The sequence below is a fragment of the Lactuca virosa genome, chromosome 8, assembly GCF_052849685.1.
Source record: "Lactuca virosa cultivar CGN04683 chromosome 8, Lactuca_virosa_CGN04683_v6, whole genome shotgun sequence".
In the NCBI taxonomy this organism is placed as follows: Eukaryota; Viridiplantae; Streptophyta; class Magnoliopsida; order Asterales; family Asteraceae; genus Lactuca; species Lactuca virosa.
Window position 1 is genome coordinate 200,661,013 of NC_136433.1, and position 17,951 is coordinate 200,678,963.

The window sequence follows — 17,951 nt, forward strand, 5'->3', positions numbered from 1 at the left end:
TTTGATTGACCCAATGAATGATAGTTCGAGTTTACCGTAGGATATTTGATCAAATTGACATTAACCCCCTAATCACCCCCTTTGAAAACGAGCAATGTTAGCAAACAACTTAAGTTTTTCAATCCATATGGTGCAAAGCTTTGACAGTAAAATGTCGATATTCACGGTTTTTGAGTACTCAACAAAAGCAAATGGTTGTCCTATCTTTGACAATCTTTTAACAATAAAAACATCCAGCATAGTCTCATATCTTTCACAAGTCTTCTACAATTCACGTTCAGTAAAGTGGGAAGGAAAATTAGTCACGTAAACATTATGTTTGATTTTTATTTCTTTCTGTTAAGGTTTCATTTGTAGGTGGATGTTTAAATCCAACCCTAGATGTGATCGATGGCATGAAACAGACTTACTAGACAAGAAACGAGTAAAACGAGAGAAGGAACCCAACCGACGTTTGTCCCCGTCGGAGAAGATGGATTATATCGTCGTGATCGCCCTAATCACCATAGCGCCTTTTGGTTCCCTGCTAATCTTTTACTCTTTTACTGGCATGTTCGTTTAAACATGATTGCTACTCGTGTCAATTTAGATGCAAAACGCATGGATATGTTGTCCATTGTTTGTGATATTTGCGACCTATATAGTTATATGTGACGTATTTTCATTTTTTGGCAAGTAGCTGCAGATCTTTAATGAATTATTGGTAGATGGTGCAAGTTGGTCATGCCGGATTTTATTGATATGCAAGATGTGGTGCTCTGGATTGATGTTACGCCTTTCTCAAACGAAAATAATTGTTTTGGAAGCTATCAATGTGATCATGTGGTTACTTCTTTGGCGATTTTGTAATGATGTTCTTTTTTAGGGTCACAATATGAAAGAATTCGTTGATTGATAGATTATTCTTATATCTAGATATTCTTATATCTAGATAGAAAACAGGAATAAGAAATTCAATGTTGGTAGATAAATTGGTTTTCGCATTTAAATCATATTCTTTCTATTCCTATGTAATAGAAAGAATTAAGCTAGCTTATACACACCAAACATAACCTTAGTCACATATACGGATCCCCTCCACCCCTTTTTTCATTACTAATCGAATATCCTTCTCTATTTGACTAAAAATGGAGCGAAATGATCTTGTTTTGTTCCTTACAAACCAACTTTGATCAAGTCAAAGTCAAACTCCATCTAGGTTTTTCCACCACTTGTAGTCTAAAAATCCATTTAGAAAGGGACTACAGAACAAGTTGGATAAAATAAACTTCCAAAAAGATGAACAAAATCCATATAATACATTCATTTCAAGTTTTGAGGAACAAAAGATGATTCAAAAGCAAAACTCCGATGCTTACACACATATGCCCTATTTACACAAGTTGAAAAAAGAATAAAAACCAATACACCTCTCTGTATATATAGATAGTGTCTGCTTAATGCTTATATAAGTTTTCATGCAAGATTTATACCAACACAACAAGATAGATGATCTTGGAACAAAACACACATGAGCTCTACCAATCATGGAGCCATTCTGGTGTGTTGAGTTCATCCATGTCTTCATTTGGCAAAATAGATACAGATACAGATAGATTATCTGTGGGACGATTTTCAAGATATTGATCTATACGGGAGATGATCTCCTGTGGTGCAGTGCAGGTGCCATCCTTTATGCTTTTCCAATTCACACCCTTAAACCATTTATGACTTTTGATACCATCTGCACCTTTGCTTCCAAGTCTTTCGTTTTCATCTACTTCCAGCAACTTCAGGTTCAAAAAGAATCAAATTGTTACAAAAAGTGGGACTTGTTTTTGTTAATAATATCCAAAAACCAATTTCTTGAAAATCTTGAAGTACCCCTTAACAGTTTATGACTAAAAATCCAAACCTTTAGTGAAAATTGTGAAATCTTGAAAAACTTAAACAACCCCTTAACAGTTTATGACCAAAAATCCAAATATTGGGTGAGAATTAGTTGTGAGATCTTGAAAATCTAGGGGAAGAAACAATTCTGACTTTTAAGGTCAAAGTTGTTCTTAATCTCAAAATCTTTAGAGAACCCATATCAGTTTGTGACCAAGTAGTATCAAAAGTTTGACTTTTGAGGTCAAAATCATGGTCAAATCTCATACCTTTGTGATGAGATCAACACCTTCAGGGCTAAATGTTTCAGGAAGAGTGAATTGTCCTTTAGCAATCTTTGCAAAAGTATCAAGTTCATTTTCTCTCCATGAACCAAATGGCATTTCCCCTTGTAACATGAAGTATATCAACACCCCCAAACCCCACCTGCATATAATCATTTAACATTTTTTATTTTGTGGGGTCCACATTACACAGGGATAGAAGAAATAAAGGTTTAATTTTTTTTTTTTTACCAATCAGCAGCAAAACCATGGCCTTTTCCTTGAACAATTTCTGGAGCTAAAGAGTCAACCATTCCACATATTGTAAATGTTCTCTCACTGTCTAATTTCTTCCCAAATCTGAAATCAACTAACTATATAAAATAAAACACACGTGTGATTATTATTATTAATATGATTTAAGCTACTTTAACTATTTCTGTAGTTATTGCATTTAAACCATAAACAGTTAAACACACCTGTACATGTCCTGTTTGAGCAAACATTAAAACTTCAGGTGACACACCTCTGTAAAGAATGCCAGCCTGAACAAACCAAATTAAATACAAATTTTTATTAAAAAAACAAAAAAACATTTAATAATTGGAAATTTGAAAGACTAACCTTGTGTAATTCTTCCAATGCTATAACAACAGAAGCAGCACAGAATCGAGCAGATGATTCATCAAGTGGAGAGTGAAGTATGGAATTAATTGGACATGAAATGAGAGTGTTCAAAAGTATGCCTACATGAGTTTGATCAGCACATGTGCATAAAACTTGTGGGACACCTGGCAATGCTTTCGCATTTTTTATTAATTTTTTCTCCTTTAAAACCTGTTCTTCCTTCCCAAGTTTCTTGATCTTCTGTTTCGAAAATCTTTTTAAGCTAAACAAATGCTCTGATTGGATACAAACAAAACATTCATAAATTGTAAATCACCAAGATTTTGAAATTATGCTACAATCATATTCATTTCACCCATTTTATAAAATTTTACATAGTGGGTATTGGTTAGAAATCTTTTGTTTGACCTCAAAAGTCAACTTTAATGTTTTCTTTAAAAGGGAGAGATGATTGAAGCACTAACCTGAATCCTTTTGTTGAACAAGCCCAATTTCACAACAGTCTGTGGAATATAAACATGTTTTCCATTCCTAAATAAAAACTGGATATATTAATTTATTATCTTGATTTCAAGAATAAACATAAAAAAAAAAAAAAAAAAAAAAATTATGATGCAGTTTTCATACCAAATCAGAAAGCTGAACATTTGAGAACAAACTCGGATTAATACTTTTGTTTATCTCACGTGGAAAATCACTAGAAGTTTCTCTTGACCTGAGCAATTGATTAATGAAGAATTAGACACTTGAAGTACCTTTTTGTGGTTATTATGGGAAAAGGGTATATGTGGAAAATGTGTAAATGTGGGATTTCTTACCTGTATCCATCTTGTAAGGCTTGTGACACAGGCCCAACAACTAACTCAAACTTTTCCTTTGTTAAAACTGCACAAACTACATCACCTAAAGCAACAATATGTAAAGAATCAATGCATTCACCAAGAAGTGTCCATTCCCCAAAATACCCCCCCTCACTCTTCTCCATTGAAAGCTCTGAACCACTTTCCATGTCATCAGACATCAAACTGGTTGCATTTTGACTTCTGATATATGAGTCAAACGTGATCCTCACTTTTCCCTTTTGTATCATATATAACCCTGAAACACCATTGCCCTACAAATAGACATACTTATATATAATATTAATGAGTGTTGAAAAATGGGTATTTTTTATTTTTTGATAATTGGTAAAGTTTAGTTTTACCTTATCAACTATTGTTTGTCCATTGGAGAAGGAAACTTCAGAAAGAGCATCAGCAATGAGACTGAGTTGTAAAATGGTCAACCTTGAGAGAAGGTCAACAGATCTGAGTAATTTCAATGATGATAAATTTGAAAACTCTGATGTGAGAATTCCTCTAAAATCTTCTCTTCGTAGGGCCCACAGAGTTCCATTAGTCACTGCACGTACTGAAGCTTGAAGAGGCTTATTGTACCTTTAGTGGAATGGAATCACAAAAGGAATAGAATTATAATAAAAAAATAGTTATTTTGGAACATAACAAAAACTAATTTAATGGAAGTTTTGATTTTATTAAAAAAAACATTAAATAAAGTAAAAGATGTCTCACATTAGTGCCAGCTCACCGAATGAAGATAATTTATCAGCTGTATACCGTTGTAAAACCCTAGGAACTGCTCCTGTTGTTTCTTCCTGTTGAAAAATTGTATCTTTTTTTTTTTAAATCAAAACATGTAAAAAAATTGATGATTATAAATATTTTTTATATTTAAAGAAGGCATCACATCACCTGTGTTGCAAAGACCTCAAATTCACCACTTCCAACCACATAGAAACAATCACCCTCTCCACCCTTCATAATAAATATAACACCAATCAATTAGACTTGATTTTCTAATATCAAAATTGAAAACATAAATATGATTCAAATAAAAAATTACCTGTTTGACCACAGTATCTCCTGCTTGAACTTCAACTCTTTGCATACAATCCAACAAAACATGACACTGTGAATCCGTAAGTTTTCTAAAAAGAAAATGATCATGCAAAGCCCTTTCAATGTGTGCCTGTTTGTAAATCAACAAAAATCAGTTATCAACAAAAAAACAAATCTAATCAAAACCTAAAAAACCATAGAAGTTTCATACATTGTTCCAAATTTAACCATGTTTCAACACCTCTTATATCATGTTTCAACAGTAATTTGGCATGATGTGAAAATTAACAAATGAGGAAAGTAAAAAAGTTTACTTCTTCTTCCCAAGTTTTTCTATGTCCAGGAGATGGTGGGACCCACAACTGTCCATTCTCCAAAGAACTTTCAATTGCCCTCAAACGTGTCCTTGATATATCAGTCCTTACTCTCTGATTTTTAGCATTCCAGTTCATTGTTGTAGAAGGAGATTCTGATCCTGATAACTCTACAATTTGAGGTATTGGAGGCCTTAAAGCACTGCTTGAAATGCCTGCTTGACCTACTGTAACCTGTCATAAAAATATAAAAATTCAAATAACAAATATAACTCAACACCCGAAAATTATTTATATAAAAAAAAGTAATTCAAGTTCAACAACTACTTACCCCTGTTAATCCACTTATTTGCACAACTATAACAGTTATATCATCTGTTCGAGTCTCGAATTGCAACCAAAGTCTATAAGATTCTGCTACAATTGCAGCACATGCATCACGTGGATCTGTAAAGCTTGATACCTATTTTTATAAAAAGGGTATTAGAATTTTATGATTTTGAATAGGATATTGATGAACTTGAAGATTGATTCTGGATATTTCATGTTTCTTTTGGATAAAATAAGATACCTTACCATGTCAACCACAGCTTGACTAGAGAGAAATTCAAACACTCCATCACTAGCAATCACAAAGAAAAGATGATCTGGAGTAAGATCCAATGCAACAATTTCTGGATTTGCTACAACACCAATTGTCTCAGCAATTGAATCACCAATGCTTCTTGTAAAAGCTGTTCCAGGGTACATCCCATTTGGGACCCACAACCGAGGAGGATCACCATCATCACCTTCTTCAGTGTCCCAACATTGCACATCTGGATTCTTTAAACCTTCAATCTGATCCAATGTTAGAACTCTTGCCCCACATAATCTAACCCTTTCAAGCTCATCTTCTCTAAATGGAGTTTGATCTATTGACAAATCAACTGCCACTATTTCTGTCCCTCTTTTTTCAGCTATAATAGCTCTTGAATCACCTGAATTAGCAACATAAAGTGTCTTCCCACGAACTAAAACAGTTATGGCTGTTGTCCCACTCATGCTGTCATCTACATTGTTGTCTGCGTGTAATTGAGAATTTGTTGTTAAAAAAGCAGCATGACAGGCTTCAACAGGGTCCACATGAAATCGGCTGTTTCTGAGTAGATTTTCACATAGCTTTTGCTTCACGAATTGAGAGCATTGAGTTCCATATTCACCATGTCCATCAAAAACCCCAAAGAAATGATCGTTAGGGTTTGTTCCAAATGGCGTGTGAATGCAAAAACTATCTTGATTGGCTTTATCGAGGGCGTCGGGGTAGTAGCCTCTTTGAGATAGATACGAATACTGTAACCTGTAATTTCCTGTTGGAATGACGACGATTCTAGACCCATCTGGTGGTAGAAATTGAGCTGAAACCCTTCGTAACCTTGTTATACCTGCTTCGGGATTCTGATTTGTGTCTCCATCGTCTTCTTTGTATGAAGATTTGGGTGAAAACACGGCGATTTCAGATGTACCCACATTATCGGTTTCTTTCACTTTAGGATCTCTAGGTAAACAGATATCACCGATACAGTTACAGTCTACTGAAAAAGCACAACCCATTACTGGATACGAGAATGCACCATTGATCCTTGTTCAACAGTTGGATTAAAACTCATGATCAAGAGGTTTATAGACTCCGTATATAGAAACGAAATCAAGAAGCACTTTGCCTAACTTTCCAATTAGAGCTTGCGCGATTCTTTACTTCAACTTGTGGACTTGTGGATATTTCTCTCAAGTCTTCGAAAACTAAAACAGAAATGTCAAAGAAACAACCGATTAGAATCCAACAGATACCTTATCTCCTGGCGTAATCTCTATCTAAATCCAAGAATCAAAAACCATCACGTATCTAAGTAAAAGCATACACTGAATCCCCAAATAATTCCTCCAACTAAACAACAAACATTCAAGACCTTAAACAAAATTCTTCTCCAATCAATCTAACAAAAAGTAATAACCACTAACCCAAACCCAAAAACCTTATCTACTAATAAACGGGTAATTGCAAAATTTAGGCTGTGAAAACAAAAACCCACTAAACATAAAACCTAAAATGTTGATAGATACGGTCATGATCTATGAGTAAGGAAAAGCCTGTTGGAAAATGGCACACACACACACACACACACAGAGTTAGTGAATGGATATGGATGGTTGTAACACACACAGTTGCTTGTATTGTACCTTGAAATTGAAGATAAAAAAGAAGGCAGAAACTGACAATTATCTCACCTCGTTACAGCTGGTTTTGATCAGGAAAAAAAGGGAGAGAAGAGCAGAGAGAATGGAGATGAATGAAGGATCGATGCATGTGTGTGTGGAGCGACAAGGTTCTCAGCTTTTTAGTTGATGAGTATAGCAAGTAGACACTGGGGTCTACGCGCTTCTTATCACCACGCGCCGCCATCCTACTGATTACACTAATCATCTTTAAATCAACTTCTCTTTACCCCCAAATCAATCGATACCGATATCAATCTATATACATATTCGAGTGGTTTTAAAAGAATCCAATCTTTTGTTTTTTTAATATAGAAAATTTATTATATTTTATTTTGTTTAATGAAAAATTTTTAATTAAATATGACCGGGTCAGATTCAACTTTAAATTTGATCGAGTACGAAATATATAAAAAAACGACGAGTGAATCAATGACTTTTAATTATGATATAAATAGTGTGTTTTGTTTATTTATATTTTACTTAAAAAGATGTATAATTGAAAATAGATAATCATTTTGAGGGGACGGCACTTGCGTAATTACGAAAGTTTAGGGAGCAAATCTATATATATATATATATATATATATATATATATATATATATATATATATATATATATATATATATATATATATACACACGAAAGTTTTGTGGCCAGAAATCCAAAAGGCTAAGGACTAAAACTACTAAAACTGTCGATATATGAAAGTCCTGTGATGAAAATGTGAAACTCAAAAAATACGAAACATGTCAATATACGAAGATATAAAGATCAAAGTATACTTGTAGTCAAAAGTGTCAAACTATAAAACCCACACATTTTACTGTTTATTTTCAATTTTTCACTTTCAAATTAGTATATATAAATATAATAATAATATTTTCCTCTAAATTTACAACTAGTAATTATCATATGTGTCTTATTCACAAAAAAAAATCAAACATGAGGTACACATATAGTATTTACAAAAATAAAAACCGTATTAACCAAGTCTCACGTCATACATGTATGTCACCAAATTTATGATGTCGGTTTAATGTATTGATTAAAACGCTGGAAATTTTATTATATTCATTTAAGAAAAGCTTTGACAAAATTGACATACTTTAGCATGAAATTTGCAAGAGAATACAAGTATACAAATAAACTTATCCAGTATTTAATTGGACCCGTTAAAGCAAAAAACAAAAGGAAAAAAAAAAAGTTAAAATGTCTTGACATTCAAGATGCAATATTTATATTTATAACTTATAATATATTTTTCGTACTTGTCATATTTATTTAATGTTGTTTTTAGTAACTAATAATACAAATTTCTACTTTTTATCGTCAATTATCTTTATATAATATTTAAAACTTTTATAATATTTAAAACTTTGCTTTTGATTGATAATTCTTTTTTATGATATTTTATGTTCATTAAACTATATGTTGAACCGGATATCATGGAATCATACTAATTTAGAGTTGAAAGTGTGTATTAAAGATTCGCAATTAGAGAATGTTTGGTTACATCAATAACATGATACAGTTTGGCTTTTGGTGTGTGACACTGTCTCGTGTTCCCTTTCAATTTTATCCATAATAAAGCAATCCATGAGTGGGTTGGCACATACCCAAGCCAAACATTCCGATCTCTTTGAAAATAATTGACATCAAACCATTTATTGCTCACATTCATGAACTTATAAATAGTTATATTTTATAACATTTGAATTCGTTGTTGTTATTAATGTTTTGGTCGGGATGTACAAAATACAAGCTTGTTTTTAATAATAGTTTTAGTCAAAACAAGTCAAGATAAAACAACTCAAGCACCTTAATATTATGGAAATAACTTACATCTTACATCTCAATTTCTCTTTCATGTTAATTAGGAGTACTCCTATGCATCATTTGTTTTCTAATCGACTCTTAAGTAGTCAACTTCTTGCATTATGATCTTAATCCTCGTCACAATATAAGTAGAGGTGTCTGTTTGGATGTATCGGTTTGATCTGATCCAATCAAGTGAATCAAATTTGATTTCAGTTTTCAAAACGTGAATCCAAATAGTCCAAATTAAATTCAAATTCAATCTGAACCAACAAAATTTCAATTCGGTTGGATCGGTTTTACAAGAGGCGGACATTTAAAAAATTATATAACATTAATGTTAATCCACTCTAAACAAAAACAAATTGTTTGTTTGGAAATTAAAACTTATGAACAACTGTTCAAAGAACGTATAATCATTTAATATATTATAGATTAAAAAAAAAACTTTGAGAAGTACATTAAGATATTTTATATGATAATTGTTTCTAATCTGTTTAAAAATACAATTTAATAAATTAATAAATAACTAAATGTTGTATATGAAAAAAAAATCCATATAAATAAAATAAATAATAAACTCTTATTCGGATTTTTTGGACTATTCGATTTTAATTTTATAAATTGTAACCAATCCGAAATTCAAGATAATAATTCAGTTTTGCTGAAAAGTTATCCAAAAATTTGAATATCTGAACAAAATAATACGATCAAAATTATCTAATTGCACAATTCGGTTTTATCCGAATAGTAAACACTCATAGGCTCAAGTCACGACATGTTTCACTTAATCTACTACTCTTACTCTATTAGGAACTTGATCAATATCTCATAAATAGTCTATTGTCATCACTTGAAAAATAAATGGTTCAAGCCTAGTTATAAATACATACACAATTTGTTTAAACATGTGATTTAATTAGCTTACTATTTATTCTTGGTTGTTATTAACTATTATGTTTGTTGCAACTTAGTTTAGTGGTACATTTTAATAGCTCAGTTTAGTTAATATGGTGCACGATAATCCTTGTATGTAATCTTGTAATAAGTTCCTCATTCAGTGATAAGTTTAATTCAGTCGTTCTTAATTTTTCTTTTGTTTCATTTTATTATCCGCAATATGGTATCAGAGTGCGCTTTCTCTTATGTTTCGCGCGCATAGTACTTTTGATCTTCATTTAAGCTTCGTTTATTGGGATTTGTTCTTTATTCAAGTGAAATTGAATTTTCGATATCTCTTCAATCGCGATCTGTTCTTCGTTCAAGTGAAATTAATATTTTGATTTCTCTTCAATATTTTCTTGATTTTAATTTAAGTCATCAGATTGTTCTATTTCTTCTAATTCTTCTCAAATTGGATATGTGAAATGTCGAATTCTTATGGATCTAACACAAATAATGCATCTGGTGACACAAATTCAAACCATGATCCATACTTCTTGCATTATTTTGGTCCTGGCTTAGTATCGGTTTCACAGATACTCACATGCGATAATTATGCTTCTTGGAGCAGATCAATGGTTATTGCTTTATCTGTAAAGAACAAGCTGGAGTTTGTTGACGGAAATTTGACTCAACCAAGCCCTAATGATTTGGTTCGATTTAAATCTTGGACTCGAAATAACAATGTAGTTATTTCATGGATTTTAAACTCAGTTTCTAAGGAGATCTCTGCTAGTATCATTTATTTGGACATTATGTTTGATACATGGAAAATCAGCTCCTCATTTGAAAAATAATTACAAAACCTTTTAATACCCACTTCCTATTAATTATAATAATATATTTAGATTATTTTGTTACCCATTACATTTTAAAAATAAAATACCAAAAAACGGGGTGTTACAACTCTCCCCCCGCTTAAATCAGACTTCATCCTTGAAGTCACTATTAACAAACAATTATGGATAGTGTACTCACTTCTATGCTTTCGGTTTCTATGTATACTCGGAAAAATTTATGAAGCTGCCACTGAACTTTGACTAACCCAATCTTTTTGTTTCTCGGAGTCTTTGTCTCCCATTCTAGGATGGATATCGGTCTCTTGACATAATTGAGTCGCTCTTCAACTTGAATATCCTCAATTAGTACCACTACTGACTTATCCACCAAACACTTCTGAGACTAAGTGTAACGCCCGGGTTTCGGGGCTAAGCATTTTTAGACGATGTAATAGTCTAGGTCAACTATTGTAACTCTTTTGATGTAATAAAAATGAAATATTTGAGTATTTTGTGAATTATGTGAATTTATGTGCTTATTATTTAATTATAAATGTATAATTAATAAAGAATAAAAATAAGCGTCAAAATGAAATGTTAGATAAACCCGATATCTATGAAGGATGTGGTAGTGGTCGTGACAAGGTTTCCGAATATATAAAGAATGCCAAAATCCGAGTTATAACGAAGAAGTTATGACCCGACGAAGTTTCACGACGGAACCGACACGATACCGGGAAGCGTAAATAATGAATTTACGATAAAGCGAGTTTTAGCCTTAGCGATCTAAACGAAAGTCGTAGAGTTCGTTAAACTGAAAGTGTGCATAAAAAGAATGCCCAAATCTGACTTCATATGAAGAAGTTATGATTTTTCTAAGTTTCAACTTAGCGGTATACAGCCCAAATACTCGATTTGAGATCGAGCGGTTTTTAGCCGACACAACCTAAACGAGAATTGAAGATCTCGTTAATAGTAATGCAACGGTAAAAAGACAGACGAAAACGGACGTCGGATGAAGAAGTTATGAATTTTTAACGGACTAATCCTGTCCCGGCCCTGTTAAAAATATAACTGTTAAAATAAATTCAAAATTAGCCGACGGAGTCTAAACGAAAGTTGTAGATTACGTTCCCGCCTACGCGTGGATATAAAGAACATCGAAAACGGAGTTCATATGAAAAAGATATGAATTTCCAAAGTTTTTAAAATAATTAATATTTATTTTTAATTATCTATTTATTTATTATTCGTTCGACCGGACGAATCTCCTTTACACCGGAGAAAAGGAAAAGGAGCTGACAACTAATCGAGTACTGTTAGGTGACGTATGCAGTGACGCCGTGTACGCCCAGCGTACTTTGAGATTACGCCCAGCGTACTGAGTACGCCCAGCGTACTTGAAGTTACGCCCAGCGTAATCGGGGTTTCCAGCCCCTATAAATAGAAACCGAAGTTCAGCCATTTTCCTTACCAATATTCATTCTTTCTCTCTAAATTTTGCCTTGGTTTGCGTGCCAATATTATCCCGAAGCCCCGATATTATTCCCGAGCCCCGAAGCAAGTTTTGAAGCCCCGAAGATCCCGAGAAGTGCAACTCTCGAGCCGAAGCTCTGCTCGCGAGAAGCTCGGTTTTTGTGAAGATCTTCCAGGTCTACCGAGGAATACTACTTCTACAAGTCGTAGTACTGTCCGGTTATCTTCTGAACAAGTGAGTGTGTAGTTACTTTCTTCTAACGCATATTATGAAGTATTTATTATAAAATATATGTGATGTGTATATTTGGTTGTTATATGTGTGAATGTATATTCACTTTCTTCTATCTCATATATATGATATATTATCTATGAAATATGTGTTATATGTGTGTGCCTTATCTGTTATGTGGAATATATATTAAATGAACATGCTTTACAGGTTTTAAAACTATGCATAAAAATATATATTTTTATCTACTAATATGTTGGGTAGAACATGGGTAGATAGTTGATGTGTGATAAACAGATGAGAGGCCTCGATGTTGTTGTTGATCTAGTCATCTAGCGGAGTATGGATGACGACCACGGACTCTTCTAGGCAGTCCAGTGGAACACTAGCAGGCTCATAACCTGTAGGTGTTGTGAACGACGTGTTCACCGGTGTACTCTACTCCCCCACATGGTTGCCTTTAGGACATCTATTGTTGAGGAAACCCCTTAGCAGTAATGTCCGTCCCGATGAATTTTCCTAGATTAGGTCCCTTTAGATAGATGTTATTTTAGGGACGTAAAGTGAGGATAACGGGAATGGGTAATCGGGTTATTGTTAGTCGGTAAATATATATATATATATATATATATATATATATATATATATATATATATATATATATATATATATATATAATTATTTATTGCGGGTTGAAAACTCTATATGCTCACCAGGCTCCCAAGCCTGACCCACTCAGTTTATTTGTATTACAGGAAGTGGCGCAAGGGCATAAGATGGATGAATCATCAAGTTGTTTTGTTTATGAGCCTTTATATGAATTCAATTGTTGTATTGCTTGTAATATTTGTTTATGCTTTTGGTCTGTTTATCGGAACATGACATCCCGAATATTGTTATAAAATGATTATGCTTCTTTGATAAAATGCTTTGATAAACTTTATTTTATCATATTTTGTTTTGGGACAAATTCCGCAACTCTTTTGAATAAAAGAAAAAGATTTACTCTGAAAATATTTTTAAAATCATAAATAAAACCGGTCTTTTCTGACCGAGATTTTGGGGATGTCACAGTTGGTATCAGAGCATTAGTTTAAGCGAACTAGGAATTTGTAGGATTTCTAGACTTAAACGTAGAATGCTAAGCGATGATTGTGAGGTGTGAGCACTAGCTTATTTTAGGAATTGTGCCTAAAATGCTTTTATGTGCTAAATGATTTATGCCTTATATGCTGTTATTTGTTCGGATCTATGGTCTGTTGCCGACCGGATCTGGAAACCTTATGTGTTTAGGATTCTAAACGTACGACTACGATATTAGAACTAACATGTAAACGTTTCGGAGAGATAAGGATGATTTAAACGTCTATCCTGAATAAAGATCTAATTCACCTTATTCGGGGTATAGATCAAAATGGCAAGAACCCGCAGTGGAGCTGGAAACGCAAACGAAAACAGGAATCGACCACCTGTAATTGAGCAAATACCTGTTGTAGCTGCAGCACCTGAGCCAGTAGCGATGGCTGGTGTACAATTGATGATTCAGGCGATGTTGGATAATCAGATGGAAGAAACTAGACGTCTGCTTCGACAAAATCGTGAAGAATTTTCAATCCAAGTTGAAGAGCCCGAAGTGAATGGAGGGCCATCGGAAGGTGGAAACTTCAGTGGTACTGTTGGTCAAGCCAACCCACTAATAGTTAGGCAAAACCACCAGGATGGAGGAAATGACGGACGTGGATGCAAATACAAAGATTTCATGGCATCCAAGCCATCGAGTCTATCTGGAAGCCCGACGCCGGTGCAAATTATGGATTGGATCTCCGAAATGGAGACAATGTTTGAAAGTTGCGAATGCAGCAACAGGCAGAAGACCGCTCTTGCTATCCCGTTGTTGAAATCTGGCGTGTTGAGTTGGTGGAAGCTGTTAGCTGACTCTATGCCCAAGGGAGAAGCGAGTAAATTGTCTTGGGAAGATTTTGTGGAACAACTGAAACTGCAATACTGCTCAGAGCAGGACCTACTGGAAATCAATAACGAGTTTTAGAATTTGAAGAAGGGAAAGATGAGCGTTGCTGAATACGCTGCAAGTTTCACGGAGAAAATGAAGCTTATCCCATACCTAGTTCCAACAGAACTCTCAAAGGTCAATAAGTTTGCCTTTGGACTACCAGCGGACTATGGTCCAATGGTTAAGCAAGCAACCACGTTGAAAGCCGCCATCTGGGCTGCCAGAAATGTTGAGACCCAGATCAGGGAGAAAGGTCTGGAAAGGTCAGAGGTTGGTGAGAAGAGGAAGTTTGACGGACCCTCGGGGTCCAGCAAAAAGGGTAAATTCTCAAAGTCTAGTTCGAAAGGAGGTGGAGGAGGCGAAGTGAAGTGGTGTGACAAGTGCAAGAAGAAGCACTCTGGGAAGTGCGACGGAGGGGTCACTTGTTTCAAATGTGGGAAGCCTGCGCACTATGCCAATGAATGCATATTCACTAAGAAGGTCTGTTATGAGTGCAACGTGGAGGGGCACATTTCGAGGGACTGCCCAAAGAAGAAGGAAGCAGGAAGACCCAACATTCCGCCAAAGCCAAAGGCTAGAGCCTTCCAGATGACACTGGAAGCTGCTAAGGAAGAAGCTGATGTCGCTTCAGGTACCTTTCTCGTAAACAAATTGCCTGCCCAAATTTTATTTGATTCTGGAGCCAACTACTCCTTTATTTCGCATGAATTTGGTAGAAAGCTAGCTTTGCCTGTCGATAGACTAGATAATGCCTTATTAGTCGAAGTTTCTAGTGGCAAGTTTGTACCTGTTAACCATCATATGAAAAACATCTTAATTGATTTGAACGGGAATAAGTTTCACGAGGAATTATTGCCTATCGAACTTAACGGTTTCGACATCGTGTTGGGAATGGATTGGCTTAGCACCAATGATGCGGAAATACTGTGCAAAAAGAAGATTGTAAAAGTAAACCCGCCTGGGAAAGAGTCGTTTATGGTGTATGGGGACAAACGCAGGTTAAATTCTGGAATCATTTCTCTAATGAAAGCCAGAAAATGTTTGACCAAGGGATGTACATCATATTTAGCATTCGTGATCGATGCTAAGAAGGAAAAGAAGGTGATACAGAGCATTCCTGTCGTGTGTGATTATCCGGAAGTATTTCCCGAAGATCTTCCCAGATTACCGCCTGATCGACAAGTAGAATTCCGTATTGACTTGTTACCAGGAACGACACCAATAGCAAAAGCACCTTACCGATTAGCACCGACGGAGATGAAGGAGCTGATGATGCAACTTCAGGAGTTATTGGACAAAGGTTTCATTAGACCTAGTTCATCACCCTGGGGAGCTCCGGTGTTATTCGTGAAAAAGAAAGATGGAAGTATGAGAATGTGTATTGATTACAGAGAGCTGAACAAGGCAACAATAAAGAATAGATATCCGTTGCCAAGGATTGATGACCTGTTCGATCAACTGCAAGGTTCAAGTTATTTCTCAAAGATCGATCTTAGGTCAGGATATCATCAACTGAAGGTGAGAGATCAGGATATTGAGAAGACTGCGTTCAGAACGAGATATGGACACTACGAGTTCTTGGTTATGTCGTTTGGACTAACTAATGCTCCAGCAGCATTCATGGATCTGATGAACAGGGTTTGTAAACCATTCCTCGATAAATCCGTGATAGTGTTCATAGATGACATTCTCATCTACTCGAAAAGCCAAGAAGAGCATGGTAGACACTTGCGGGAAGTGTTAGAAGTCTTGAAGAAGGAGAAGCTGTATGCTAAATTCTCCAAATGTGATTTTTGGATTCGAGAAGTCCAATTCTTGGGTCACGTAGTCAACCAAGAAGGGATAATGGTCGATCCAGCAAAGATTGAAGCGGTAATGAAGTGGGAACAACCAAAAAGTCCCACGGAGATCCGAAGCTTTTTGGGATTAGCCGGATATTACCGAAGGTTTATCCAAGGATTTTCTTCAATCGCTAGTCCATTAACAGCGTTAACCCACAAAGGAGCTACCTATGCTTGGAGTGATAAGCATAAAGAAGCATTCGAGAAGCTAAAGAAGAAACTATGCGAGGCACCGATACTTTCTCTACCCAATGGAGTTGAAGACTTCGCTGTTTATAGTGATGCGTCTGGTGTTGGGTTGGGTTGTGTTTTGACCCAAAGAGAAAAGGTGATCGCATATGCGTCTCGACAGTTGAAGGAACATGAAAAGAACTACCCGACTCATGACTTGGAGTTGGCGGCGGTAGTTTTCGCTCTAAAAATATGGAGGCATTACCTCTATGGCATGAAGTGCAAACTTTTCACCGATCATAAGAGTCTTCAATATCTCTTTAATCAGAAAGAATTAAACATGAGGCAACGACGCTGGCTAGAATTACTCAAGGACTATGACTGTGAGATACTTTACCACCCCGGTAAAGCAAACGTTGTCGCTGATGCTCTCAGTCGAAAAGTCAACCTTGAAAGAAAAAGGCCAAGAGCGTTGAGAATAGAAGTTGTCTCGACCATTGTGGAAAGTATCAGGGAAGCTCAAGAAGAAGCTTCAGAGAAGAGTGACCGAAAAGAAGAACGTTTGGGAAAAACATTACTGTTTGGTACAAACAGTCAAGGACTAAAGGTATTCCAAGATCGGATTTGGGTACCTAAGACTGGAGGAATAAGAGATCTTCTGATGGAAGAAGCTCACAAGACCATGTACTCGATTCATCCCGGTAGCACTAAAATGTATAGGGACCTAAAACCCTACTACTGGTGGCCGACGATGAAGCTCGACGTTGCGAAATATGTGGCCGAGTGTGTAACTTGTGCAAGAGTTAAGGCACAACATCAGAAACCATATGGGAGTTTAGAACCCTTACCTATACCCATGGGTAAATGGGAAGACATCACCATGGATTTTGTGACTAAACTACCCAGGACGAAGAACGGTCACGACATGATTTGGGTGGTCGTGGATCGTTTCACAAAGAGTGCACACTTCATAGCTGCCAATGAAAGGTGGTCTATGGATAAGCTTGCAAATGCTTACGTGAAGGAAATTGTGAGACTTCACGGTGTTCCTCTAACAATTGTATCAGATTGTGATAGTCGTTTCACGTCAAGGTTTTGGAGAAGTCTACAAGAGGAATTGGGTACGAAGTTATGTCTGAGTACAGCTTACCATCCGCAGACTGATGGTCAGAGTGAAAGAACGATTCAAACGCTTGAAGATATGTTGAGAGCATGTACCCTCGAGTTCCAAGGTAACTGGGATGAGCACTTACCTTTGGTAGAATTTTCCTACAACAACAGTTTCCACTCGAGCATCAAGATGGCACCTTATCAAGCTTTGTATGGACAAAAGTGTCGTACGCCTTCTTGTTGGCTTGAGGCTGGCGAAAAGCAGTTTATGGGCCCCGAGATAGTCCACGAGACTGCTGAGAAGCTGAAGGTGATCAGGGAAAGGATGTTAGCAGCTCAGGAT

At 35.5% G+C, this 17,951-nt stretch overlaps 1 protein-coding gene across 3 annotated transcripts; it reads right to left on the minus strand.

Annotated features, from left to right (window-relative positions):
* Nucleotides 1-1,279: 1,279 nt before the first annotated feature.
* LOC145133665 (protein phosphatase 2C and cyclic nucleotide-binding/kinase domain-containing protein) lies at nucleotides 1,280-7,371 on the minus strand. Of its 3 annotated transcripts, none has more exons than XM_079068602.1 (16): nucleotides 7,240-7,371; nucleotides 5,548-6,753; nucleotides 5,303-5,434; nucleotides 4,972-5,205; nucleotides 4,662-4,787; nucleotides 4,511-4,573; nucleotides 4,331-4,413; nucleotides 3,964-4,195; nucleotides 3,578-3,873; nucleotides 3,387-3,474; nucleotides 3,224-3,290; nucleotides 2,757-3,034; nucleotides 2,612-2,677; nucleotides 2,385-2,506; nucleotides 2,139-2,295; nucleotides 1,280-1,769 (listed from the first exon to the last, which is right to left on the minus strand). In XM_079068602.1, the coding sequence occupies exons 2-16, from the start codon at nucleotides 6,562-6,564 to the stop codon at nucleotides 1,518-1,520; spliced, it is 3,213 nt and encodes a 1,070-aa protein (XP_078924728.1). In that variant the 5' UTR covers nucleotides 6,565-6,753; nucleotides 7,240-7,371; the 3' UTR covers nucleotides 1,280-1,517. The 3 variants fall into 3 exon arrangements, 2 of the variants coding, with proteins under 2 accessions (XP_078924728.1, XP_078924729.1); XM_079068603.1 differs by lacking the exon at nucleotides 7,240-7,371 and adding an exon at nucleotides 7,192-7,209; XR_013718674.1 differs by lacking the exon at nucleotides 1,280-1,769 and having other exon boundaries at nucleotides 2,157-2,295; nucleotides 2,385-2,492.
* Nucleotides 7,372-17,951: the final 10,580 nt, after the last annotated feature.

Bases quoted from the DNA above. Each gene is read 5' to 3' on its own strand.
- LOC145133665 (XM_079068602.1), bottom strand. From the start codon at position 6,564: ATGGGTTGTGCTTTTTCAGTAGACTGTAACTGTATCGGTGATATCTGT. The intron at 5,206-5,302 runs GTAAGTAGTTGT...TTTTTATGACAG, and splicing joins AAATAAGTGGATTAACAGGG to GTTACAGTAGGTCAAGCAGG. The intron at 3,291-3,386 runs GTATGAAAACTG...GTTTTTATTTAG, and splicing joins ATGTTCAGCTTTCTGATTTG to GAATGGAAAACATGTTTATA.